The sequence below is a fragment of the Pholis gunnellus genome (assembly GCF_910591455.1).
Source record: "Pholis gunnellus genome assembly, chromosome: 2".
In the NCBI taxonomy this organism is placed as follows: Eukaryota; Metazoa; Chordata; class Actinopteri; order Perciformes; family Pholidae; genus Pholis; species Pholis gunnellus.
Window position 1 is genome coordinate 12,006,704 of NC_136536.1, and position 25,330 is coordinate 12,032,033.

A 25,330-nucleotide genomic window follows, 5' to 3' on the forward strand; every position below is an offset into this window, starting at 1 on the left:
GTCCGGCTGTTGAGTTCTTCTTTGTAACTTTAGCATCATGAAGATACCGAAATATAACAACCAATGTATACGTAAAGTGACCTGGAGACGCTAAAAACCAAATGTAGTTCATGTCTGACAACGAACAAAGAACCGCTTTGTTTGTTGTTTCCAGGGAAACTTAACAGCTGCAACACGAGCACAGGTGCTATAAACGCATTTGATGTGAAACCGCATTCAGGGGTCGACCACCTCAACACATCTTGTGCAACAACTGTACAAGATGTATGCAGGTCAAGCTGTTGCACTGTATTCCTCTTTTGTTAACCGCCGATTTGTAAAAACACAGCTTTAGAAATGTAAAATGTCGAAATATTAGCAACTGTTTTACTGGCTCGCCCATAAAAGATATTCATCATAGATAATCATGAAAATGTTATTCTGAATAATTAACAGGAGCTTGATGAACCGCAGTCACATTTAAACAAAATACAGAAATAGAAAATAACTCTCCAGAGATAATGATGTATTACATTGTGAATTCATATCTGCAACATGACAAACTTTTCATGTACACACTAGTTTTAGTGTGACGCTGTCCAGTTCATGAGACCTCTTCTAAAATGTATACAGTCCATGCCCAGATCAGTCATTCACTGAATGACAAGGCATTATAGCATTAAATTAAAAAAAAAAGAATCTATGGTGCATAGACGGTAATATTAGAAAATCCCAAATGTTTCCCCAACCACATTAAGCTTGTTTATCACACACAAGCTCTGAAGCACGTGAGAACACAAAACTGCATCATTCAGGAAGAAAGCAAAAAAAGTGCATTCTGTGCAATATCCCGACATCCACTGCTACAGGACCAGTTCATGAGTGTATTACCACTGTTGAGGTAATTGTAATTACAAACCAAAATTAAGAGGTTTATCTCTACGACGTTAATGGTGAAGTGGTGCGTGCTAAGCTTTGTCATTGTCCCGGGTCAGGAAGTTGAGATTTCAGCGGGGGGCGGGGGGGGCTCATTCCACTTGCATATTGCGCAACAGAAACCCTTTCTTCACTCCTCCCTGCAGCATCCTGGCACCAAGACTACTGCCTGTGATCCCGTCACTAAGGAGAGAAATAAAATAAAATAAAATAAAACGTGGATTACACACACAAACCTAAGGAAGCACACACTATATGGAGGAAGCAACAGGTCTTACAATTATAAAACAGGACTTTCACCATATAAAGAAATGCCTAAACCGTACAAGAGGAACAAGGCATGGTAATAGTATTTTGTAAATGACCACTTCTGCACACCTAACCTCAACTGTAAACCTCAAACTATAAGACATAAACATGGGTCTGTTTTTTCCATAAATGTTGCTTACATGGGGTTAAACTTCCTCCTCTTAGGATCAGGAGGCTCAGGTCCATCTGGAAGTCTCTGCAAGCAAACAAAAACAAAAAAAAAATGTAAAGGGGAGTGAAATTAAAAAGGACAATGAAATGAATACTACTTCTACCAACAGAATCAGTCAGATCCTGAGGCATGACTAACCTCTTTCCCTGAAGATTCCTGCTGTACTCTTCTCTGCTCCAAGTTTTGCTGAGGACAGACAGTTACAAGTTTAGACATTATGTACCAGAGGAATGTCTTTAGGCAGCACTTCTGTACTTAACAGATAGTAAAGACGACAATTTAACAACATACACTGGAAACAAGTTGGCTTTCCTGCCAGGAGTGAACAGATATTTCTAATTTATGCTATATTTGCAAAAGTGTGAAGTAAGATTCAAGCTGTCTTTGTAACCACCTTATGTAGCTCAGAGAGCTGCTGGTGCCTGATGAGGGCCTCCTTGCTGGGGAACTGTCTCCTACACAGCAGACAGGCCAGTTTAACCCAGTCTGTCATCCTTCCTTCCTTCTCTTCCTTGTCGCCTCCTTCTTCGTCGCTGTCAGTTTCTCCACTGTAGGCTGGGACCAGACCCTGCGGAGGAGGAGGGGAACGCTACAGAAAAAGGACGCAAGATCAGAGACTGAGGAACAGCTGGGACAGGAGCAGAATTTTGATAGTAGGCAATCACTTTGACCATGTCCTTACCTCTGCACTTTGTCGGATCTGGTCCAGGAATATCTGAGGCCGTTCAGACAGTGCACCCTGCAGGACAGAAAAGCCAAATCAGAGGGATTACCAAGTCAGTAAGGCCTCATCTTATCACTGGGGTGGGACGAGAGGTCGTGGGAGCCTAAGCCAGAGTCCTCTGGTTGATGTTCTCCCTCCTTCACTATGATTCCCTGCTGCCCACTAAGATACACCTGTGTTTACAGCTAAGCATAAGTCTCTGTGTAAGGGTCAGGTACCTTTTTCTCCAGGACAGCATAGCCTGCGTCAGCACTGGCAGATTCTCGGCGGTCATCTAGGCGACTGTGGCCAGGCGCCCGAGTGTAACCAGGTGGAAGCGTCGTGGAGCCGACGGCCGGGGAGGAGGAGACAGAACGCATGTTCTCCTTGTGTCTGTTGAGACTCTTAGCCCAGCGCTCCATATCTTTTGCAATCTATTAATATAAAGCCCAAGAGATGCAAGTCAGCCATTTATATGGACCAAACAGAGGAAGAATTACAGTTGAAAGGTTGACCAAACCAGGGGTGGCCCGATAACAACGGAAACAAAATGCAATCCAACTCAGTAGTCCTTCAACAAATACCACATTGGTGAAGTCTAACATTTCCAGAAAATGAACAAAGAACAGAGCAAGCACATCTGTCAGTACATGAGCGTGTATTCAGCCGGTAGAATACCTGCTGAGCGGTTTTATTCTTGGGTTTGTCTTTCTTCTCCTTGCTGCCGAGGTTAGCGAACGGGGAGTCTGAAGGGGCTGCGCCTGTCGGAGCGCCTTCAGAGTTTGACTGGCCAGCAGCAGCAGCAGGAATGTAGGTGTGCTTCTCTCCATCCCAGTACATGTACTGCTGCGTGTGAGGGTTGAAGTAGTACTGCAAAGAGGAAGGGCACACAAAACCAGACTGAAAACGCTGAGGAAGAGGACACGTACAGAAAGATATTTCAAAGAGTGCAGGCTTGACATTTTGACTGCTGTACGTTTGCCACTCTTTACCTGGGAGTTGGGGTCATAGTAGAGGCCTGTGAGAGGTTCGTAATAGTAGCCAGAGCTTTCGTCATACTGGTATGTGGACACATCTGGCACAGCTACAGTAAAAAGACACAGAACAGTCAAAAATGTAAAAACCTTGAATTGATCATAAAAAAAGGTTAGCTTGACAGCATTGTGGTTCACAGATTCAGATAAACACAATGGGAACACAGAGCCTTACGGTATTGCTGGAGCTCGTGTTCGGTGCCTGGGGTCGCAGGTTGGCTGGCAGCAGCTGGTTGTGGTTTTCCCACAATCTCAACCTGTGAAGAGACAGAGCTCAGTGCTCAGCTCGAGTAATGGCATCAAATAATGAGAGAACACAAAAACTAACATTGTACCTGTGTAGCTGCTGTGCTGATGAGACTCGTCTGTGTACGAGTATGAGGCTGCTGCACGACTGCTGATCCAGATGTTGCTCTCTCAGCTGCAACACACAACCAGGTGGCTTAAGTTGACTCAAGCTCAATTCAAATGTAAACAGCTGTAGAGATCATATTGGTAATATGCTCTATACATTTACCTTGGGCTGCTCCTCCTGTGTATGCCCCCATCTGGGCTGCTCCTGCACCAGATATAGCATCCGCATGGGCCTTATAAGTTGTGCCATCTAGCCCAGAGTATTCGTTGCCTTCCTGGCTGTACGTTACTGCTGCCCCCTGCTGATACACGGATGTATCGATACTCTGGCTTACAGCGGATCCATTCTGAGCCGTCTGAGTGTGAAAAAGAATATTTTTAAACAAAGGAAAAACACATGAATACAATCATGAATATACAACATGTAACGTTGTCTTTGCTGTAGTGACAAGTCATTTAAGTTACCTGCGTGACCGCCCACTGTGCAGCAGCTATAGCTGTGCTGGCCACCGTAGCAGCACTCACTCTGCTGCCATCCGTCAAGAACACATCACTGGCATAGAAAAGAGGCACAAAGAGGGTTTCAGTGGGTTTCTAGTGACCAACATTTAAAAGCTTGTCAGTTACTAATTTGGTGGTATATTATTATTTTGTTCAATAGCAGTAATGTGTAATTGTCTCTTGTGGTTTCTTTAAAGCAGAGTTTGGTTGTGCAAGTGTTTACCGTTTGGAGCCTTTGGCAAACTCCACCACAATTGCTTTCCCATCAATAGAGAGAGATGGCTGGAGAGCCTGCAAGATCTGGAGCAGCTGAGAAGCTTCCTGTTGACCAAACAAACACACACCTGTGAGTTAGTGTGTGTGTGTGTGTGTGTGTGTGTGTGTGTGTGTGTGTGTGTGTGTGTGTGTGTGTGTGTGTGTGTGTGTGTGTGTGTGTGTGTGTGTGTGTGTGTGTGTGTGTGTGTGTGTGTGTGTGTGTGTGTGTGTGTGTGTGTGCGTGTGTGCATCTGTTGAGGATAAAGCTTATTTCAAAATCATCAGAACACATTACAACAATGATAAAAATAATGACAATTCATCCGTCTAGCACTTCTGCATGTGTGCGTCTGCCTCGTAACGTTTCTCACCACGATGGTGGAGAGCTGTAGAAAGGCGAAGCCCCTGTTGAGATGTGTGTGCTTGTCCTTGATGAGGCGAACATTGGAGGGGGAGAGAGTGGCGAATGGAGCCAAAGCAGATAAGATGGTTTCCACTGCGGTATGAGGGCCGAGGTTTCTTAGTATCAGAGCTGGTGCAGGAGAGGATGAGAGAATGTTACATTCTTTAACACATTATTTAATAGTTTGGGTCAATCCATTAATAAAATATACAATTATTAAAAAATAAAAAAGGTAAAACAATTTGAATGAGTTAAATTTGTTTAAATTATTAAAAGTCCAAGCATTTTAGTCTTATCTTAAGTCAAAGAAAACCATACAACAGAAAAAAGGTTTATATTTTTTAAACTACATTTTAGTTGTCTTTTTTTTTTAATGGTGACATAGTCACAGTTTGTGTTGAATGACGTCGGTACTGCCTCGTCATTGTCTTCATTAATGAAAGTAACATTGAACAAAAGTAGGTCTTTCTAAATAGAAGAAGAGATTAACATGGTGGGAAAAGGTCAACAGATAGACTTACTGTCATTGGCAACATCTGCCTGTTGTGTCGACTGTCCTGGACTGACAGATGGACCAGAGGAGTGGTAGGGTGCTGGCAATGGCAACAAGCCCTGGGCTCCCTCCTTCTGAAGACCAACGGGCAAATCCCTCTGCAACTGGGGCAACTTCAGCTCAGCCTCTGGGGAAAGACACCATGACATTTATGTATTATTATTATTATGTGATGTGGGAGAGCTTGTGTTCTTTTAAGAGGAGAATAGTTGAGATATTCACAGTAGCCGTGCTCATTTCTTTACCTGATTTAGGCACACTGCATTTGAAGCACTTCTCTCTCCTTTTAAAGTTTTGCACACCGCACTGTTGAAATGTTTTTAAAAGAATGAGCAACTACATTGATTGATACACATGCATACAATTCACAAATAGAATTTAGACTTCTATATATGCATGACACACATTGCAAACACACACACACACAACCTTGTTGCAGAGCCAGTCCTCATTGGCACGGGGTTTTGGGTCACTGTAGTGCATCGACACTCTTTGTCCCAGAATCAACAGTACTGCCTGAAAGAAAAAGAGAGAGAGGGAGGGGGAACAAAGAATGATTATCAGCGATAATTAGGCCACACATGCCAGAGAAAGGCCTCATCTCACAAGAGATGAGAGAGAATGAGAGGGACGAGAGGGAGAGGGGGGACAGAGAGAAAAAGAGAGTAGAACTGAGGCTGAAAGAAAGAGGACACCAGAGAAATGCAACCTTCAGCTTTAGAAAATTGGGACGGACTGAGATGGTGTATGTGTAGTGTGTGTGTGTGGGTGTCCATTTTTTAAAAGGACACAATATGTTTTATTCAATTGTGTCATCCCTCCCCCCTTAAGGGGAAACCTTTTCACAGTTTTCCACACATCCCATCCCACTGTCACCACCTTCATCCCCCAAATAGACAATAGATCCATCCTAAAGATGTAATAATGGTGGATGACCCAGATATGGAAGACTCAAAAACAAGAAAAATGAAGTACTGTATTGGTTCTGATTCGACATACAATAGACCATGTGAGGATATATATTCACAATGTCACTCTATATCAGACACTGAAGACTTTGGAGAGAGCGAGTGATAACATGTCACTGAAGAAAGAGGAGACCCCTATAACAGAGGCGCTTGAATTGGGCAATGATGAGCAAATGTGACTGGGAGAGTTCAGTTATGAAAACTATGCAGTTAGGCCCCAGACAAACAAACGTCAGCATGATGTAACACGCATTTGTCTGTTTGTGGAATTTTGGATAAGTACAAAGACCTACCTACCTACCTCAGGGACAAAATCATGTTTCCACTCTGTCTATACCATACTGGAATGCATCACGTGCACATGACAGGGTATGATGTGACTGTACATGTGTCCTGATGTTAACCTACATGTCCCATTGTATGCATGTATATATATATATATATATGTGTATGTGTGTCTGTGTAAGGGAGAGTGACCTGGTTGGTCTCCATCCAGCGGGTGGCCTCCTGTATGACATTAAACTCGACGAAGGCGAATCCTCGGCTCTGACCTGGACACCGCCCAGCGCCATGGTAACCGAACAACAACAACAACAACATAACAACAACGCAGTGAGGGGTTAGTGCTTCATGTCCAGAGAGGAGAGAGAGAGAGAGAGAGAGAGAGAGAGACCCTGTGTCAGCACTAATCAAATAAAAGCATTGCTTCCTCTCTCCCTTGGAAATAACACACACCTGACAGCCAGTTGGAAAGCCACTGTCGAAATCTCCGCAAGGGTGGGAGGACGCAATGTCAAGCATCTCAACAGGGTCAAGGAAAGAGGGGGAGAGAGGGAGAATCCTACCCACTCATCAGGTTGAGCTTTTTGGCTTTGAATGATGAAGCACCCAGGCACCAACAAAACAGACACCCACACACACACACACACACACACACACACTTCTGCGATTTTGAGAGTCAGCGTGCAGTCTGAACTATGCAGCAAGAGGTGGAATGCTCCATATTCTGTCCATGCATTACTATAACGGACTGAGAACACATTATGCAACATATTTAGATTTATCTCATGTTTAACAACACTGTACATGGTATCAGATCATCATTTAAAAACATGTAAAACTGAGAGGGACTTATTTTAAACAGTGATGCGGGAGGGGGGTGAGAAGGACAAGAGCAGTGCAGAGGACTGTAAGTGTGCCCGAGTTAAATAGGCACACCTTACAGACAACCAGTGCGGTAGCAAAGAAGGGAGGCCAGTGAGACGATGACCGGAATGGAAAACCTTTGGCAAAAGAAGAGCTTTTTTTCTGAGTGGTATGGATGACGCTCACATAGCTTAGGAGGTAGCTGCAACATTCATATCCTCCACACTTGCACACTCAAAAATAGCTACAATGACAAACACCATCAAAATGCATTCTGCTTCCCGCTGCTCATTTCTCAGTTGACAGTGTTAGTTTGTGAGCATTCAACTACTACGTCACTTAGATTGATGAGGCAGAATCATGAAAAGGGGTAAAGACGATAAGAAAATGAATGCCATGGAGTGAAGATCTAAAAACCTATCACTGTAAGCATGCATTCTGGTCCTAAAGGCAAATATGCATAGAGCTCATCCTTTGAAGCGTGCATGGATGTTTTGTTGCACTGTGAGCACAGATAAAAAAAAAATCAAAGCAGGAATCGCAGCAAAAAGCCTGTAGGAGTATATAAATATAAAAAGGCATTCTTTGCATCAGCTATCTATCCAGAAGAAGACGGTGATAGTATGATAGAAGGAAAAGGGAGAGCACTTATTAATAACAGAGAGAAGAATGAGCAGATACGGGAAAGTCACCTGAGAGAGCAGTGGGGTGGAAACAGCTGGTAATGAGTGCAACACAAAGAGAGAATGAAAACAGAAAAAAAATAAATAAAAACAATTCGAGGCAATGAACAAGTTTTTACCTGAGGATTTGTTTCTCATGAGGCGAACCTCTCTTGGCTGGATCCCCTGCTCCTGAAGTTGTGCTCGGATCTATGAACATAGAGGCATTATTACATTCTAAGCCAACAGACTATAAAAGAACCAGGAATCATCAGACTACTCACACACATGAGCAGGAGACATATACGCTTACCTCATTGGTGGTGACATTGGGTGGCAGCATGCGAAGCATTATGATGTTGCTTGGCCTTTGGTTATGGTCTAGATCCGCACGGTAGTCCTGGTCCAACTCCTCAAGGGACAGGTCTGGAGCGGCACTTCTTTCATCTTCCTCCACTGGAAAGGCCTGGATAGAGCAGTCACAAATTTGAACAACTAAATAAAATTGTAGCAGTTTTCTTTAAAGAGGACGGACTTGTCATGGCTTACCCTCCTCTTCACCGCCGCACGGGAGAACCTGTCCTCCTCTCTCTGTCGTGCAGTGTTGTATTCCATCTGTTCTGAATGAGCACCACCACGACCCCAGTTGCCATCCCTACCCCCCGAATGAGGGGTACTGTTCTCGGGGAAGCCTCTTCCACCTTTTCCCCGACCTCTTTCCTGCCGACCAGTCAATAACTGCTCAAACTCCCGCCTGGATCCCTCCTCCTCTCTCTGAAGCAACGGAGGGGCCAAATCAGGCTGCGACTGAGAGCACGGGGGCCACAGGAGCCCTTTCACCCCACGCCCATCTCCTCTCTGGTGAAACCCCGGACGGTCCTGGAGACGACCTGGCGAGAAGTCACGGACGCCCAGCGATTGCTCTTCGTGGCCGTATAGTCGGTCCTCCTCTGCTCTGACATCATATCCTGCTCCCGCGTCCTCATCCTCCTGGCCGTAGCCTCGGTAGTCCATGTCACGAAAGTTATGATCGTTGTGGGTGTTGCCGTATCGACCTGTACGGTCACCTCGCCCACCCCTGCTGACCATAAAAGACAATGTGAGGGACTAGTCAGACACATCGTAAGATAGAAAGGCACAACAAGAAGGTTTAGCTCACCTCCGCTCATAGTCCATGCTGATTCACTGACTCTTCTCCTGGTCTGCCTTTCTTCTATTTGGTTACAGCATTGGATACCCTAGAAGTACATCAGCAATGTATGAAATGATTTATGATGAAATAATCTGGATAATCATGGGGGAGCTTTGCTGGTTGACTGATCCACCAACTCTGCCCCTGGTCTCTGTCCTATCTCTATTTGATTACAGCATGGATATATGATGGAAGTAACATGACATCAGCAATGTACTCTTTTGAACGACAAGCAATATTCACGAGAATCGCAGTAAACTTTGCTGCCTTTTAGAAGAGTCGACACAAATCTCAAAAGTAGAGGCCTCCTGGGGTGCACAGTAGTGAAGTGCATGATGTGCGTTCAATAGAGTCAAGAGGCATTCATTTAGGAGGAGGCCAAGTCAGCTGCACCTGTGATAAACTGCAGACTTCTTCAACTTTGACTGATATGAAAGCTTTACACACCAAAATCCATGAATAAAACGAGTCGAGGCATAACCCTGCATCACTAATGAACATGAGTGCGCAATGCACATGCTCAACCTAACTACTCAAAAACGAGTATTCAACAATGACGTGTGGCGGTCATCTCGGTTAGCGGACAAGCTAACTATTTTAGCCTGTGGTTGGCTAGCTAGTCCAAAGCTAGAGAAGCTGTCTCTAAAACCGTTTGTCACCAGTTGTAAACACGCCAACAGCAGTATTTGTAATAGGACGAATCCTTACCAGTGCCACATGTAACTAACAATAGCTCTCCTAATGTCACGTCGAAGCCCAGGTGAGACGGGTGTTGTATTTTTCACGGAACCCCGTGTAAAATGGCCACAGTAAGACAACAATTCGGAGAGGGAGGGTACAAATACCTGACTCTGTTATGTGATTAGTGGTTGGAGAGCGAACATATCAATGTCGACGGTGATTGGACAAGACAGACAGGCCCACCCAGAGCCGTAAAACGAGTGAGTCGCGTCAACGGAAGTTCAAATTTATCTTTAGCTTATACTATTTTTTTAATGACTAAATACATGCTTTTAAAGACACATATATAATTATAGTAACAGTCAGAAGAGAATCAGAAGTTATTATAATTTGGATATAACTAAATATTGTTTCTAGAGCAGCGACGGAAATAAATGGCTTAGTTAATAACTGCTTCCATGGAGATAAGCCATTCCTCCTCCTCTGAAGCGAATAACCACAAATGGTCCTGCGAGTAACTGTAACGTGAAGACAGAGGGGCAAAAGCTGAGTAGCAGAGCCATGATAATATACAAACTCCTTTACCTTTCAAAAGCAATGAGCCGCCATTGCTATAAAAAATAAAAATAATTGCTCCATTGCAGTGACCGGCGATGACGTGACTCTCATTAAACGGCTCTGAGCCAACCCTAAACCAGTGCCCCACGCCCCCCCGACTGATGCACTGCATGGCATTAACTGATGCGTTTGTGTAGATATATTCGTAACCGATATAAAGTCAGATATTTCGAGGGGTTATGAGTTGTTTTGCAAATTGGGAAAAAAGTAATTTAATGCCAGAAACATAAGAGATTATTGTAATTGTTATGTATAAAGAAATAGAAAGAACTCAAATGCGTTACAACAGAAAACCCTAATATCAGCTTTATTTGGGGGGAAAAAAACCATAAACAAAAACCTTAAAATGTCACAATACAAAAAGAGAAGGAAAAAAGGCCCATATCCAAACCATTTCAGCCTTGCACCCCAAGCTTTAACTTCAATTAACTAAACAAAACAACGGTTACAAGTTATCATTTAACTGAACTGACATAAGCTGATCATAACAGCAGGATTAAGTAAACTGATTAAAATATAGTAAGAAAATTAGAGACATCAACGATAAAAAGTTATAGTACAATAATGACAATATCATTAAAGAATGATGGTAAAAGTAGAGTAAAAGGCAAATTTGAAATACACATTAACATGTCCTTACAAAGCCGCGTAAGACATACAGTACATGGTAGACATTATAGTAATAAGATAAACCTATCTATCTGAAAGAATATTCAACTCGTCAACTACGCCACTCATGAGTTGACCCACTGATTAACACAATCAAATGAATCTCTGGTACACACAAAAAAGGTCCTAAAAACTCATATGTTTAACCTGATTGTGCCTCTAGATATAGTACAATGCCTTCCAGTAAAGTGAAAGTTTCTATGTCACTCTGAGTAGCTATTAATTCCATTACCCGTCTGAGCCACAAAATGTGGCCATCAGGGGTAACTTTGGCATGGAAACAAGGGGGTTAGGTCAGTAACGCAGGAGACCTTTCCATGCATACAGTACATAGACACATATGTTAATACACACCCACACAAAATATACACACATTCACCGCATGCAGACCTGCACTGGAGAAAGCAAAACCACCATACAGTTGCACACACGCACACGCGCACACACACACTCTCCCTCTCTCTCTCTCTCTAAAGTACAGGTAAGTATTTCAGTATGGGAAAGTATCTCATACAATCTAGTTTAAGCATACCCCTGCATAGCGCCTGAGTCAGAATATGGGCCTGAAGGAGCAAAGCCAATGACAGGGGGAAAGCATTCACAAATGTGATGTGTGGACACTACAAATGACAAAAGAATACCCTATCTTAGTTATGAATCCCTAACCAACAACTTACTCTTCTTGACCGCTGCTCTCAAGGCACTACATGTAGGCTAACTGTGTAAAACCCACTTCGACATGGTCTTAAATTTAAACCAATTATATATTCATGTCTTTTTTTCTGTCTGTCTCTCTGATGTCCCCGTTGTCTTAGGACCCTTTCTCTCTTCATTCCCATCATGGCACATTTCAACCCTCTTTACATCTCCTCAACTTCAAATCACCCCCGGCTTTTAGATCTGAAAGCTTTTGATAGGAGAGCGCAAAATGGCACATAATCCAATACATAGATCGAGGACCAAGGTGTAGGAACCTATCAAATAATTTAAGACCTGCTTTTTAAATTTGTTGAGGACAAATGGTTGATTAGAAATTGAGCATCAGCAAAACGTTATTTTTTTTGGCCCCTCCCCCAATTTTCTCCCTGTCAAATCTCTTTGGAAGCTGCCCTTTCTATCTGTGCTTGAAGGCAGCTCCCTTTTCTCCCAGAGCCTATAACAGAAGGCAGGTGTTCTTCTTGCCACGTTTCTTGGCCTGCAGTGCTGCCCTAGTTGCCATCTCAAAGACTTCCCTCACGCCATCTTTGGATTTGGCAGAACACTCCTGGTAGCCGTAGGCATTGATGCGGTTCGCCATCTCTTTGCCGTCTTCGTATTTAACCGGCTCCTGGAGACAGACGTCGGAGAGAAGGTTTACATTTTCACTTATACACCATTATACTATTGTGCTTTGTCCCTGTTCAAAGAAAAGAACGACAAGATGCACAATCCAGCATATTTTGAAAAAAAACAAAACAACAACTGACCTGTTTCATTTTGGCAAGCTCTCGTCTGGTGTGCTCATCATTGCGCAGATCCTTTTTATTGCCCACCAGGATAATGGGAACATTTGGACAGAAGTGTTTCACTTCGGGGGTCCACTTTTCTGGAATATTCTCTAGAGCGAGTAGAGGGAAAGCATGCAGCAATCAGAAGACATATATCACAATCACAAGGTGTTTGATACATAGTGGTGTGACTGTTGCTAAGACAATACCTAAACTGTCAGGGCTGTCTACAGAGAAGCACATGAGGATAACATCAGTGTCGGGGTAGGAGAGAGGCCTCAGTCTATCGTAGTCTTCCTGACCGGCTGTGTCCCAAAGTGCTAGCTCTACCTGAGAAAAGAGAGAGAGACACATGTAGGACAGATGCATGAATAATGGATATGAAAAGAGGGCCAATCAAGCATTTAAGGTAACCGTTGGGCTCCACAGAGGCTAGTTTGTAGCACTTCATATATCTCACCTGTTTCCCATCCACCTCAATGTCTGCCACGTAGTTCTCAAACACCGTGGGGACGTAGACCTCTGGGAACTGGTCCTTACTGAAGACGATGAGCAGACAGGTCTTCCCACACGCACCATCCCCAACGATCACCAACTTCTTCCTGATAGCAGCCATCTGTGGAAAAGAGTCCAATGCAAAGGATGAACTAATACACGAGGTTATCGCAAGTCTCTTAAGTTGCTCTCCACTAGTCTCACACCCACACATCATTGTATCATTAGCAGTTCACGTAAGTAACAGGATGAATGCGACTTTTAAACTCCACGGTGTGATTACAACACTTGCTGTCCTTTCTCAACAGTTCCCCGTGGTTGGCACATATTGTTAGACGTTAGTTAACAGCTTAAACAATGTTAGAAACGCAAGATCTTAAAGATGTATTAAAAACATCCTGCTGGCAAACAGGAAGGCTTCGTCGGAGGTAGAGGGTGTAAACAGAGAACATTTCCGTGCTGTGGCACCCCCCGCCCGCTCCTGCTCAAAGGCTGTGCAGTGTAACGTTAGACCGGGCCTGTCAAACCAGCTAACATTAAGCTAGCAAGAAAGCTAACGGTGTTTCCCGTGGTTTGTAACGCTGTCATTCAATGTATTCTGTCCCAAATTACAACTGCAGCACTCATCGCACTGCTGCGGTACTTCTGAGACTGAAACAAGAATCGGCATTAAGTGTAAAGGCTATTGCTGAGTAAGATTACCGCTTGATGTTCTGTGTCCGCCTTTCTCCTCTTCCTGACCGACTGAAAAACTCCGCCCACTACTTCTAGTACGCATGTGCGCGTCCACGTCATTCGTCAATCGGCTGCGGCAATCAATTACAAATCTAAATAAAACATGATAGTTTACAATTGTATTACTTAATAAATGTCAACACATGAGTGATATATTAAAAACTGTATAACAATAATAATTATAACTACATGAAAAGTTCAAGTCTAATCATCAGACTTTTTCATTGGTCTTTTATTCAAGGTTTCAAATAATAATGCAATAGGCTACTTTCAATGCAAGTCGTCGACACAAATGTAAAAAAAACATACATTTATACATACATATCCGAATATATACATAGGAATTTTAATTCAGGTAGAGGTAAAATATAGCCCATTTTAATGTTTTCATGTTTCATGGCTAACTCTCCATGTGGAGGGAGATTAACATAAAAGGACAGCACATAGTATTGGCTACAGATATTTACACATTGAGTTGAAGTACTGTACAATTTCAGAAAACTGTAGCTTAAAGTGAAATCCTATGTCACAATTGAGTCATCATATGTTGCCTAATTTCTTTTCCACCCAAGACTTATCTTTGTATATTTGGGTTTATGTTGCATCGCAAGCATGAATCACAATTGTCTTACATAAAGAGCTCAGCATCATGTGCAAGTACACCGCTCACTCCTGCCTGAGAAGTATGGCACAGAGACTTTTAAGGCTGCACTGCAGTCTGTCTCAGCTCTCTCACTGAGACTCTTCAAAAAGCATCTCCATGATTCAGGAGGGGAGATCGCCTCTTCAAGGCCCTGTTAAAGTGAGCATGGCTTCGCTCTCCTCCTCTTTAGAGTTTATTTGAAGGCATGCTCACTGAGATTGAGCTGTTCATAGCTGCAAGAGTTAAAGCACTGCTGCTTCTATTTGTTTCTATGGACACTGGCGGTAAAGATGCTCCGATTGGCTGCTTGACTCAGCCAGTCTTCGGTCTATTTCCTGACTGTGGTAGTGCTGTTGCTGCGCTGGTAGAACAGCACATATGCTTGATTGGTCTGAAGCTGGTTCTCCGAGACTGGAGTCACACTGTAGATGGAGAGTAATAATGAGAAACAGCTTGAGGTTTGTACATGTGTGTCAATACAGACACAGTGGGCTTTGTAAGTAGAAGCTTATTAAAACACAATGATTTGGGTGCAGGGCGAGCCTCACCTCGAGTCATTGTAGAAGCACCAACCATTTTCATCTGAACAGCAGGCTGTGTAGTGGCCCATGTTCACCGTCCCAGCGTGGTTACATATTGCATATAAATCATACAGAGCTGGGCCTGTGGGGACAAACAGATATAATGACTTACTTGTTCCATTCTTCATGACTTATGTTGTGTCAGTTTTATTTACTTATAGAACTCATGGAATAATCTACCAGTTGTAAGAAATCGTCTGCCACTGTTTTTGCATTATATTGTATTTTAATTGGTTGATTATTTAACAACTCACAAGGGTCGACTCGAGCAATTAAAAGGAGATAGTGCATGGATGGTGAATTGATTTTTTTTTACCACAGTCGACGGGCCCGTAGCGTCCAAGGTCCAGGTCAGTGAGTGGGAAGGACACGTACACTGTGCTTTTACTGATAGACCACCGTGACGTCGTAAAGCGGTTCAGATCTGAACAAGACTGTTAAGCATCATAACGTCCTCCACAAAAGCCACTCTTAGGTTAATATTCTTAGTTGTTGTCAAGGATACGGATCACAATAACCTGGGGAAACCTCTGGATGGAAAGCCGCTTGGTGCACTCTGTATGCCTGTTACACCTCTCACACATCTTAAACACACAGAAACAAATACACTTGGTCTGTTGCAGATAACTTTCCAGTACAAAGCAATTCATGAAAAAGGCTGGAACATTGAGGAAAGTGTTAATTGACTTTGTATTACAGCTTTATTGATCCATATATTAACTATTGTAATATTGTTTGGTGTGCTAATAACTCATCCTACTTCCCAACCATTTAAATTCAGATGACGTATTTAAGAATGGTAATCAATTTGTTTAGGAAATTAATTGTAGGATCAACTGATAACATCAATACTTTTACACGTGTTCATGTAGAATTTCAGATTTTCATTCACATCCTGCCAGGATTTATTTACCTTACTGTTGTACTTGTCAATATCAATATACCATAAAATACCAATAATATATAAATTGTGCATAGTTTTTGGACTAAACCATTCCTAGTTTATAGTGCCTGCGTCATTGACATTTGACCCCAAATTCAGAGACACGTGGTTGATGTGCTGTAACCCATTGGTGTTGCACACTCTGCGTTAACTTACTGGTGAGTTGTCCTTGTCCAGTTTCTCCTCCTGAGAGAAGAGGTCCAGGCACTCCCTCAGCGTGACCCTCCCAGCAGAGCTCCTCTTGGGGATGGGCAGCGACAGATCACAGAACACGTCGAACGTGTTGGAGTAGTGGGAGCACACTGAGCAATGCAGCGAGCTCCTCAGCTGGCCTGAGAACAGGTCTGTGAGAATGGTGGAAGGAATTATCAGTGGGTTGCCTTCATTGGATTTATAATGCGGATGAGTCTGATGGATCACCACGACTGGACTGCTCTTCTCACCGACTATTCTGCTGTCGTCTCTCTCCATGTGCTTCTTCCACATGGCAGCTGCCTCCTCCGAAATCCTAAGGACGGACAAGAGACGAGGTACGGAGAGATGTGGTCACATGTAGGACATGAACGTTTCAAGCGCAGAATCTTTCCCACATAACAACACACCTAAATCTGGCAAATTTCTGATCAGGCTCCTTCCCTGTTCGTCGAACATAGGGTCTGCGGTTGACTTCTGTGTGCAGCTTGTCCAAAAGGAACCTGAGGAACTCCTGCGCATCCTGTTGACTGGGTTAAACACAGAGACAAAGATATCTTTGTGTCACAGCTATTTCTATACGAGTCTCAACTTCAGAACCAATCTATACCCGTGGCAAGGTAGAAAATGGATTGAAGTAGTTACAGTTCCTCTCTTGTCCTTGAAACAGTTGTGCCGATACAGAAGTGGATATTATATTGCACTGCATTTAAGTCTCATGGAAAGATGCAGTTAACCTTGAATGAAAGAGAAACACCATCTATATCCTCACCTGTATCCACTGAAGTAAGGCACCGCTTCTTTAAAAATACTGTAAAACTGTCGTGGGTTTACAACTGTGTCCCCGTCATTTACATCCCAAAGGCCTGACAGCACCTGAGAGAAAGCTGGCACAGGGAGACCGGGAGCAATGAGAACGATGAAAACACAATAGGAGGCGGAGGGAACAGCAGGAGAGAGGAACATACCTTCCATGAGCTTAGCCTCCTCTTTGGAGAACTTATCATCCCTGTAGGACATGAGGAGGCTGTAGTCCCGTAGGCTACGTGTGTGAGACAAACATTGGACTACTGCGTTCAGGAAACACTATTTTGGAGACAAAGTAAAGGAGAAAGTGCGCATGTTTATGAAAGAAAAATGCATTCTGGTATTCATTAAAGGACTTTGCTTAAAGCACATCACTTAACACTTACTGTGTTTCCTATGTTTCTAAGGCCAACCCTTCCACTTCCTATGGAGAGATGCTCTTTCTGGAAAATAAAGACAACTCATGAAGCTATTGACCCAAATTACATCTGCAAGAATACAGCCTTTTTGTGACCTAAAATTTGACCCCTGGCAAAGTCTGTACAGCATGTTACTGTGTATCTGTGTGTACAGCATTGGGAGAACAGATTTAGCCTTCTTATCCCCTTAGCATAACAAGAGAGGGCTAAAAGGAGGTCAGCCTGACGCATTCATCCTATTAGAGACCAAGGAGTGCTGACAGGTGCTTAAACACGTGTGTGAGGGTGTGTACTCTTCATTAATTACTTTACACAATCTCTCGGTCTGTGTTTAGGTTTGTCTCATGAGCGTCCCATAAATTCCACGTTAAGAACAAACTCTTCAGACCACCAGAGTGTGAGGTTTGACCATAACTTGGAGGATTATACACGTTTTGCACACCTCGTTGTCGGTGACCAGAAGCAAGCCCATCAGTGAGGTGTAGAGAACAGACTGGGAGATGTCGGCCGTCTCTCTCTGGAGGCCGTTCTGGGAGACCAGGGTCCGACACAGGGCCTCACAAGAGCCCTCAACGTTGACGCCACTGGCTCCTGGCATCCTATATTACTGGTTCACCTCAGCAGTGTCTTCCACTTATACTGGGACAGTTAGAAGGGCTTCCCAAAGAAACGAAAGCCAGGCAGATTGCGCCTCCTCTGCTTTTTCCACATGCACGAACGAGATGGTAGTTCACAAGAGAGAAAGAGTGAGGTGTGTCAATTTGTGAATGAGCCTCCCCTTAAGGTAAATCCCTATATTAAATAGGTCGAGTTGAAAGTTTCCTCTCATAATTACAGCCCGCGGGACAGCTCGGAAAGTCAAGGTCTGTCAGAGCGCTCGATGAATCTAGATTGTAAACATATCAGCTTCAGGGTACATCTTTACAAAAAAAAGAGACTATTACTGGAGGCCCCACCTAAAGTGTTCACTGATTAAAGAGTCAAGTAAATAACTTGTAACATGAAAACTCTCACAACCGTTTTGAGTTGTTATGAAAGCCAAATCTACACTCTCACTGCCGTTTTCCGCGGGTGAAGAGTTAAATCTTGCAAACAAAGTTAGTTTGCAAGTAATTCCTGATAAATATTCCAGCATTAGCAAATAAACAGAGCGGTTTGGACTCACCTGATCACTTGGGTCACTCTATCTGTGAACAAACTGTCCCAACCAAACTGTTCCCATCCCCTGCTGAGCTGTTAAAAATGCATAAGGGGACGTCTACTGTTTCACTGTGTGTCTGTAGGCTAGCACTGAAAGTCTACCTCTCTCCCCTGCCCTATCACCAGTGTCAGAGGGGGAGAGAGGGCGAGAGGGAGAGCGAGCGAAAGGGGGAAGAGGGAGGGAGGATAATCATGACTAATCTTTTCTTTTAGATCTTGTTGGCTATACTTAGACTTTTGTGTATTTGCAATGAGTACCTAAAGAACTTCTAAATGTCAGTTTATTTAAAAAAAACAAAAACAAAAAAAGAATTACACTGTAAATTCACATTCAGTAATACTGTCCATACTGTCCAGCTGTACATCAAACGTCACCACAAGCACAGAAACCATTAGCAAATGCATGAACAGACAAAACCCATGTGGGAAATTCGGTGTCTAAGGCACAATCATCTTTCACAGTCAATATTTTATTCTCTCCGATGTCATTGTGCAGCTCACTTCCCATGCCTCCCGATCATCAGTCTGACACAGTCAGCGACAGGTATGGTCTGCCATTTCTGTGTCCGAGCTGAGGCTGAGATCAGCTATGTGATACAGGGCGGGATCAGGGTGAAGGGAGAGCTGCGACTGGCTGGCCTGAGCGGTCCTATCTCGCGACCGGACAATCGCTTGGCGCAGACAGGTGATCCACTGCTGCTTGCTGAAGGAGTCGTTGGCCTGCAGGCAGTAAGGGTGAGCTTTGGAGCGCCCTCTGCTGCTCACACGGAAACAGTTTTTCACTGGGGAAGGAATGACAAAGAGGAGGAAGGGAATTGAGTGGAAGCAAGGTAGTAGGTTTCACTTCAACTAATGGGGTGGAGGGGTATTGCTTTCTCTCAATCTGAGGACTTAGTTGTAGCCTACATTTAACCCCCTTTAACCCTTCACCTGCATGCAACAAAAGGTATAAATAAACCTGAATTAAAGCATGCATAGATGAAGTATGAATACATTACTGTGGTGCTGCAACGATTGATCATTTAATGGACAGAATATTAATTGTCAACAATTTAGCAAATTAGATAATTGTTTAAGTCATTCATCAAATACACCAACTATTTGCTGGTTAAAGCTTCCAAATGTAAAACCATTTGATGCGATCAATATCAATAGAATGATCCGTGATTGAAAATACATTATATTTGTCGTATGTATATGTTACCTTTATCATTTCCTCCAGTGAAGGCTCCCCTGAAGGTGCCCCCTCCAGCAGCCTCCCCATCTGGGATCTCCTCCAGATTTATCAAGTCGTTGGGAAGAGGCTGTCTGTACACGTGGAACACCTGACCTCCCCCTCTGTCCTCCCCAGGCCGAGTCAGCACCAAGGCCAGCTCAAACAGGAATACATGCATCCGCTGACAGAGGGGGGAGGGGGGGGGGGGAGAGCGAGAGAGAGACAGACAAACACACGCACACAGGCATTAAGAAAGTTTAAGTAAAAAATTATCTATTGTTCAAATATTACGGTACAATCTTTGGCAGGGTTACAATACAAGAAGATGATACAAAGTGCCATTTCAAAGTAGAGGGTAATACAGGGCTCATTTAAAAAAAAGGCCTAAAAATCAAAATCAGAGGAGAGGGCAGAGAGGAACAAAGGTCTGTAAGTATGGATCCATCCCTTCTTTGAGGCTTTGACCTTTTCAGTTAAGATACAAACAAATCGACAACCAAAGATCAATCTAAGGATCTTTAGAGTAGTTAAACCTAACAACAGAGAGCCGCTACCTGGCCTTTGTTGTTCTTGAGCTCTCCGTGGCAGTACAGGAAGCGGGACAGCTGGATCTCTTGTAGTCTCTGGCTCTCTTCGAGATATGCAAGGCCCCGTCTGTAGAACTGACACTCCGCCTCGCCAGTCTTCTTGTTCACCTCCGCCACGATGCTCTGGACCAGCTCCAACTGAACAGAACAAAGTAGTCTTACACAAAATGAATGTATTTCATGTGTGATTTTGATGATGAAGAACGTGAGCCATCTCCTCAGAACTGACAACCTCACACTATATATTTAAGCAAAACAATTCAAATATGTAGTACGTTTACTATGATAGCACGCCGTTTCATATGAAATGCAAAACTGCCTCCTGAACATAACTTTTATTTATTATGCCTCAAGTCTTTATTGGTAGAATACATACCAGCCACATGATCACTGGCTACTGAAGTTCATGTTTCATAAAACAATTTTCTCTTGCTACCATTTGGAGGCGCCAATGTGCAACGTTTTTTAGATTTAAAAAGGAAACAAGTGTTTGGAATTCAAACACTTGCAGTCTGATGAATTTAAGAATTATGGGAATAAACTTATAAAACCTATCAGGACGAAATGTCCAACATTTATTTGGTATTCATGGGTTTTACTGTGTATTGTACACAGTGTATATGAAACATTATATGAGCAAATTTAACAGGCAACTCGGGTCTATCTAAAGCAGCACACATCTTGTATAAACTGCCATTGTGGCGCTCATCCAGAGCCTTTTAGAATAGCATGAACGTGTAAGACACCAACTCACAGCATCAGGCAGCGTGTCCTCATCCGGGTGCTCTGGAGGCGTGCACTTCTGTATCTCTTTCAACAGCAGGGAGTATTTCACCAAACGGCTTCGAGGGAGATCCAGGAAGTTCCACAGGTCCAGTTTCCTGCTGAACGAGGACTCCTGACACAGACGCAGGAAGTGCTCCACTCTTTTCTCATGCTTTTTCAGGTCAAGCAGGGCTTTAGCCCCCACCTGGTTACAGCAGTACGTAACATAGGCCTCCAGGCAAGGGAACTGCAGCGAGAAGGACGGGAGGAGCAATGATGTGAAAAATGTGAAGTCAGTTAAAAGCAGGGATGCACACAGACTGAACTCTATGACTCTGGTTGAGAGAGGAACATAATAGAGTAAATACAGGAACAATAGAGAGTGAATGTGGTTTGTGCTCTTTTCTCCTCTTCTCTCTCTCTCTCTCTCTCTCTCTCTCTCTCTCTCTCTCTCTCTCTCTCTCTCTCTCTCTCTCTCTCTCTCTCTCTCTCTCTCTCTCTAGCCTTGGTTTCCATGGGAATACTCACCCAGTTCATCAGAGTAGGCCCGACCTGTCCGATCGTCTTCCCTGATCCCTTCAGCCGCTCAAGACGACTCAGAAGATCTGGTATGAAATAAAGACAGAACACTTAAACTGTTGAATTGTTATTGCTGTTTGCCTGATGAACACCAGTGTGACTACAGATCAGAGACAGAAGAACTGATTCAACCCATCATATATGTAGAGCAAAACCTTTGATACGACGGTATTACATTTGAATTTACAGTGTGAAACGTTGAAAGTCATCCAATGATAATACACATATTCGTTTTTTCACTCAGCCCTACCTGCCTTACCCATGATTATGACACGAGAAGGTTGATAATGGGAGTGTGCGAAGCAGAGAGGCCGTTTACCTTGATGGAGAGGAATGAGCGAGTCCAGTGTACCAAAGATCTGTCCGAGCTCACTCTCTGTCATGATGTCCAACTTCAGCATGGGCTCATAGTAGACCTGGTAGCACACAGAGAGACCAGCAGGCAAAGGTGAGGAAAGAATAAAAGCAGTACCAAAAGAGGCGTATGAATGTGTGAGAAACTTAAATCAGCAGAATTCTTTTGAGCGGACAAGTACCTTCTTGACCAGACTGAGGTCTTCAATGAGTTGTCTCTCACCCTGAGTCAGCTCATAGATCACCTGCGGAAACGAACACCAACATGTGGATGCAAACACAGGCGACGCACACATGCAAACACACGGTTGCATAGATGTGGAAAACACAGAAGGACAGCGTGCACTCTCACAGCTGATTGTTCAATAAAGGAAGTTGAGGCTTGAGTGCCAGCTCACATCCTCTTTCATAATGCCCGTGTAGTGTAGAGCAGCTTCTCAGATATAATGAGAAGGCATTAGTCACCCCGCCCACACTGCAACCACAGACCCATAGCTTGACCCACAAACCCCCTAAAAACTATTGCATTATATTACAAAAATCTGAAGGTTAAGTCTCTGCAGCTGAACTACACTTCGGCAAGCGGCCCCTCGCACCTCTTGTCGTTTGATCTCCTTCGCAGTGAGGTCATGACTCTCCACGGTGTCACTCCAGCACTGGCTGTTGCGCCGGCGTGGATACGACGAGGCCTTTGCGCGAGAGCGCAGGGGAGCCGGGGGCAAAGGTCGAGCCTCCGTGCGAAAACTGATAGACCGCTGTGTGAAGAGCAGAGCAGTTGAAAGTCACTGGCTATTCATTTAGTAAAACAACAGGTGCGTGAGTGCGTTGGTGCATCGTTACCGAAATAGACTGTCCAATGCGTTTCAGAGCAGGGGTCTTCACCGGGGTTATGACACCTGTTACGCTGTTGGACTTGACCACAGGTTTGACCCTTTTGTTACTGGGCTCCTAAAATGAAATGACAAACTTTTTGAAGAAAATGGTTCCCAAGCTTATCAGGGTGGGTCATTCATGAAACTATTACGGGCTGTACATTGAAAGATTTAAAACAACTGAACACACATCTGGCACCTGCAAAAGAGGAACAACTCACCTCCGAATCCCTCATGTGGTCGGACGTCATCTCACCCTCATCTTCCTCGTCGTCCTGATAAAACATAACAGGTCACACGACAGAAGAAGCATTAGGTGAGCTTGAGAAAGACACGAGAGAGTTCAGGAAAGAGCCATGTCGAGAGATGTTGCATGGTGCAGATCTCTCGTTTCCTGTGTGACTCTTTCAAAGAGGAAGGAGGTTTAAACTTTGCTGCTGTAGTAAAAATACAAGATGTCTGCCTGCTTTTTGCCAAACTAACCACATCAGCTGTATGTTCAGCGCAGAATCAGAGTGAGCTGTATTAAAAATACCTGCAGTAAAAATGTATCCGTTTATAGGTTTATGACACACATGATAAAGATGAATGCAAAGGAGGTAAGCTTGAAAAGTAGAAAATTAAATTAAATGTGACAAGATGTCATATATGCACATTTAAGAGATGTGTGCATTCAGGGAGCTTCTGTGGCTGCACAGCTGAACACAACGTTCACATCTCTTGTTAACGCTGCACTCAGCATTGTGGTCACAAAGGTAAGGTTGACTAACTTCCGCTAGTTCGAGAGAAAACAGACGTGAGGAGGCAGTGGAACACAAGATGGTGCATGTCAGATTTCACTCACCTCTACGATCCTCACCACAGGTTCAGGGTCTTGTTTTCTCTTCTTCTAAAAAAGTAAAAATGTAAATGAGATTGAGTTTCTTTTTTTCTTCTTTTTACAAGAGCCCTCCACGCAATAAAAAAAAAACAAGGTCAATGAAGAGACTTACCCCGGCATGGTCACAGGGGATGGAAAGTGTCTCTCCTAACACTGAGGTGCTTAAAAAAATAATAAAAGCAGCCATGAACACAGTTCTGTTATATTACTAGTTATAAATCACAAACATCCAAAGCAGCTGGATGGATCCTAGTAGCATGTTCCTACTGGTCTAATTCAGCAGATTTGTCCTAAAGTTATACAAAAGTACATTATTGATAGAAAGGTTAAGACTTTGAGTACTAAACGGTAATATCAAAGTGTTAAGCTTTGCTACTATGACACCCGATATATACCAACTTTAAGTACCACTCACATGATCCTGTAGTATGTTAATCCCTGCCCCAGTCTGATCACAGTATGAATACGCAGTTTGTAGCACAAGGTAGAAACATAACGGTGAATGTAAAAAGGTATCATACCAGGAAGTCCTTGTTTTACCAGTCTCTTGTACTTCCATCTTTCTTTTGTCTTCAATGCATCGTCACAGAAACATTACAGGTTCTCAAACTGAGAAGGGTGTAAATAATCCACATTCACAGCCGGTCTCTTCGGTTTCCGTAACATACAGCGAGTTGTTTGCAGGGAGCTCGTCAGAGTTCAGCGCACTCCTTCCTCCTCACTTTCTTCCTCATCTCACACACCCGACCACATCCTTTAGGGTTGCACATATTCATGTATCCGCTCCTCTCTCAGAGGAGGTTTAAAAAATTAACTTGTTCAAACTAATAGATTTTTACCACCACTTTGCAACTTAAAAAAAAAGGACCCTAAACTAATATTCTCAGACACAAGAAGAAAGTGAAAATAGATTTAAAACAGTAAACATAAATAAAGTGGTCTTTTGAATCAGCATAATCAAGTATAGATACATTTGCAAAATCATTTTTGGACAGATCATTGCTTACAATCTGAAGAGGCCTTTTCATTGCAAGGTCACGAGTAGGCGTTTCAGATGCAGGCTGTGCTTCCCGGATACGTTTGATAATGAAACTTCTTATGAAAGAGCCGGAAGCAAGTCACACAGGAAAAACACCACAAGTGATGCACAACAAGAGACATTAATGCATGTTGACCAAAACCACTGTACAAAAAAGTTAATAACCACACAAATCCAGCTGTGTTTTTACATGTTTATTCACTATCACACTAAGTGCTCCCATTTCAAGATTCATCTTTTTGCCTTGCTCTTACACTTTTACGTCATTTGGAGTTAACAAAGTAGAAAGAAGACCGTTTATGATCTACAAGGTGTGTGCCAAAACTTTGTCAGCCTTCCCCCCCCCCCACCAAAAAATAATAATAATAATAATAAACAAAATACATGAAATATAAAGAGAA

At 43.3% G+C, this 25,330-nt stretch overlaps 4 protein-coding genes across 5 annotated transcripts; all 4 read right to left on the reverse strand.

The window, feature by feature from the left end:
• Nucleotides 1-438: 438 nt before the first annotated feature.
• Nucleotides 439-9,991, reverse strand: rbm10 (RNA binding motif protein 10). 2 transcript variants are annotated; one of them, XM_079168605.1, is made up of 23 exons: nucleotides 9,876-9,991; nucleotides 9,135-9,213; nucleotides 8,525-9,053; nucleotides 8,289-8,441; nucleotides 8,116-8,185; nucleotides 6,645-6,718; nucleotides 5,629-5,715; nucleotides 5,445-5,505; nucleotides 5,168-5,326; nucleotides 4,615-4,775; nucleotides 4,212-4,309; nucleotides 3,953-4,040; nucleotides 3,651-3,843; nucleotides 3,469-3,554; nucleotides 3,309-3,390; nucleotides 3,092-3,183; nucleotides 2,778-2,969; nucleotides 2,339-2,533; nucleotides 2,079-2,135; nucleotides 1,791-1,985; nucleotides 1,535-1,582; nucleotides 1,365-1,420; nucleotides 439-1,098 (listed from the first exon to the last, which is right to left on the reverse strand). In XM_079168605.1, exons 2-23 carry the CDS (start codon nucleotides 9,149-9,151, stop codon nucleotides 1,008-1,010), a joined length of 2,784 nt encoding a protein of 927 aa, XP_079024731.1. In that variant the 5' UTR covers nucleotides 9,152-9,213; nucleotides 9,876-9,991; the 3' UTR covers nucleotides 439-1,007. The 2 variants fall into 2 exon arrangements, with proteins under 2 accessions (XP_079024731.1, XP_079024732.1); XM_079168606.1 differs by lacking the exon at nucleotides 9,135-9,213 and having other exon boundaries at nucleotides 8,525-9,056; nucleotides 9,876-9,944.
• A 766-nt stretch (nucleotides 9,992-10,757) lies between these two features.
• Nucleotides 10,758-13,870, reverse strand: LOC306706274 (rho-related GTP-binding protein RhoA-C-like). Its single transcript, XM_079173274.1, has 5 exons — nucleotides 13,820-13,870; nucleotides 13,083-13,238; nucleotides 12,832-12,952; nucleotides 12,602-12,732; nucleotides 10,758-12,462 (listed from the first exon to the last, which is right to left on the reverse strand). The coding sequence occupies exons 2-5, from the start codon at nucleotides 13,236-13,238 to the stop codon at nucleotides 12,289-12,291; spliced, it is 582 nt and encodes a 193-aa protein (XP_079029400.1). The 5' UTR covers nucleotides 13,820-13,870; the 3' UTR covers nucleotides 10,758-12,288.
• A 953-nt stretch (nucleotides 13,871-14,823) lies between these two features.
• usp21 (ubiquitin specific peptidase 21) lies at nucleotides 14,824-18,035 on the reverse strand (the record flags this gene model as incomplete). The annotated part of the gene is made up of 11 exons (XM_079177728.1): nucleotides 14,824-14,917; nucleotides 15,044-15,158; nucleotides 15,393-15,500; nucleotides 15,582-15,660; nucleotides 16,176-16,363; nucleotides 16,463-16,527; nucleotides 16,622-16,741; nucleotides 16,984-17,098; nucleotides 17,180-17,297; nucleotides 17,405-17,461; nucleotides 17,880-18,035. The coding sequence occupies 11 exons, from the start codon at nucleotides 18,033-18,035 to the stop codon at nucleotides 14,824-14,826; spliced, it is 1,215 nt and encodes a 404-aa protein (XP_079033854.1).
• An 866-nt stretch (nucleotides 18,036-18,901) lies between these two features.
• arhgef3l (Rho guanine nucleotide exchange factor (GEF) 3, like) lies at nucleotides 18,902-24,620 on the reverse strand. Its single transcript, XM_079167305.1, has 13 exons — nucleotides 24,412-24,620; nucleotides 24,003-24,051; nucleotides 23,855-23,899; nucleotides 23,232-23,285; nucleotides 22,979-23,086; nucleotides 22,735-22,893; nucleotides 22,321-22,383; nucleotides 22,104-22,200; nucleotides 21,734-21,810; nucleotides 21,195-21,452; nucleotides 20,408-20,578; nucleotides 19,842-20,034; nucleotides 18,902-19,419 (listed from the first exon to the last, which is right to left on the reverse strand). The coding sequence occupies exons 1-13, from the start codon at nucleotides 24,447-24,449 to the stop codon at nucleotides 19,172-19,174; spliced, it is 1,560 nt and encodes a 519-aa protein (XP_079023431.1). The 5' UTR covers nucleotides 24,450-24,620; the 3' UTR covers nucleotides 18,902-19,171.
• Between the last annotated feature and the right edge of the window lie 710 nt (nucleotides 24,621-25,330).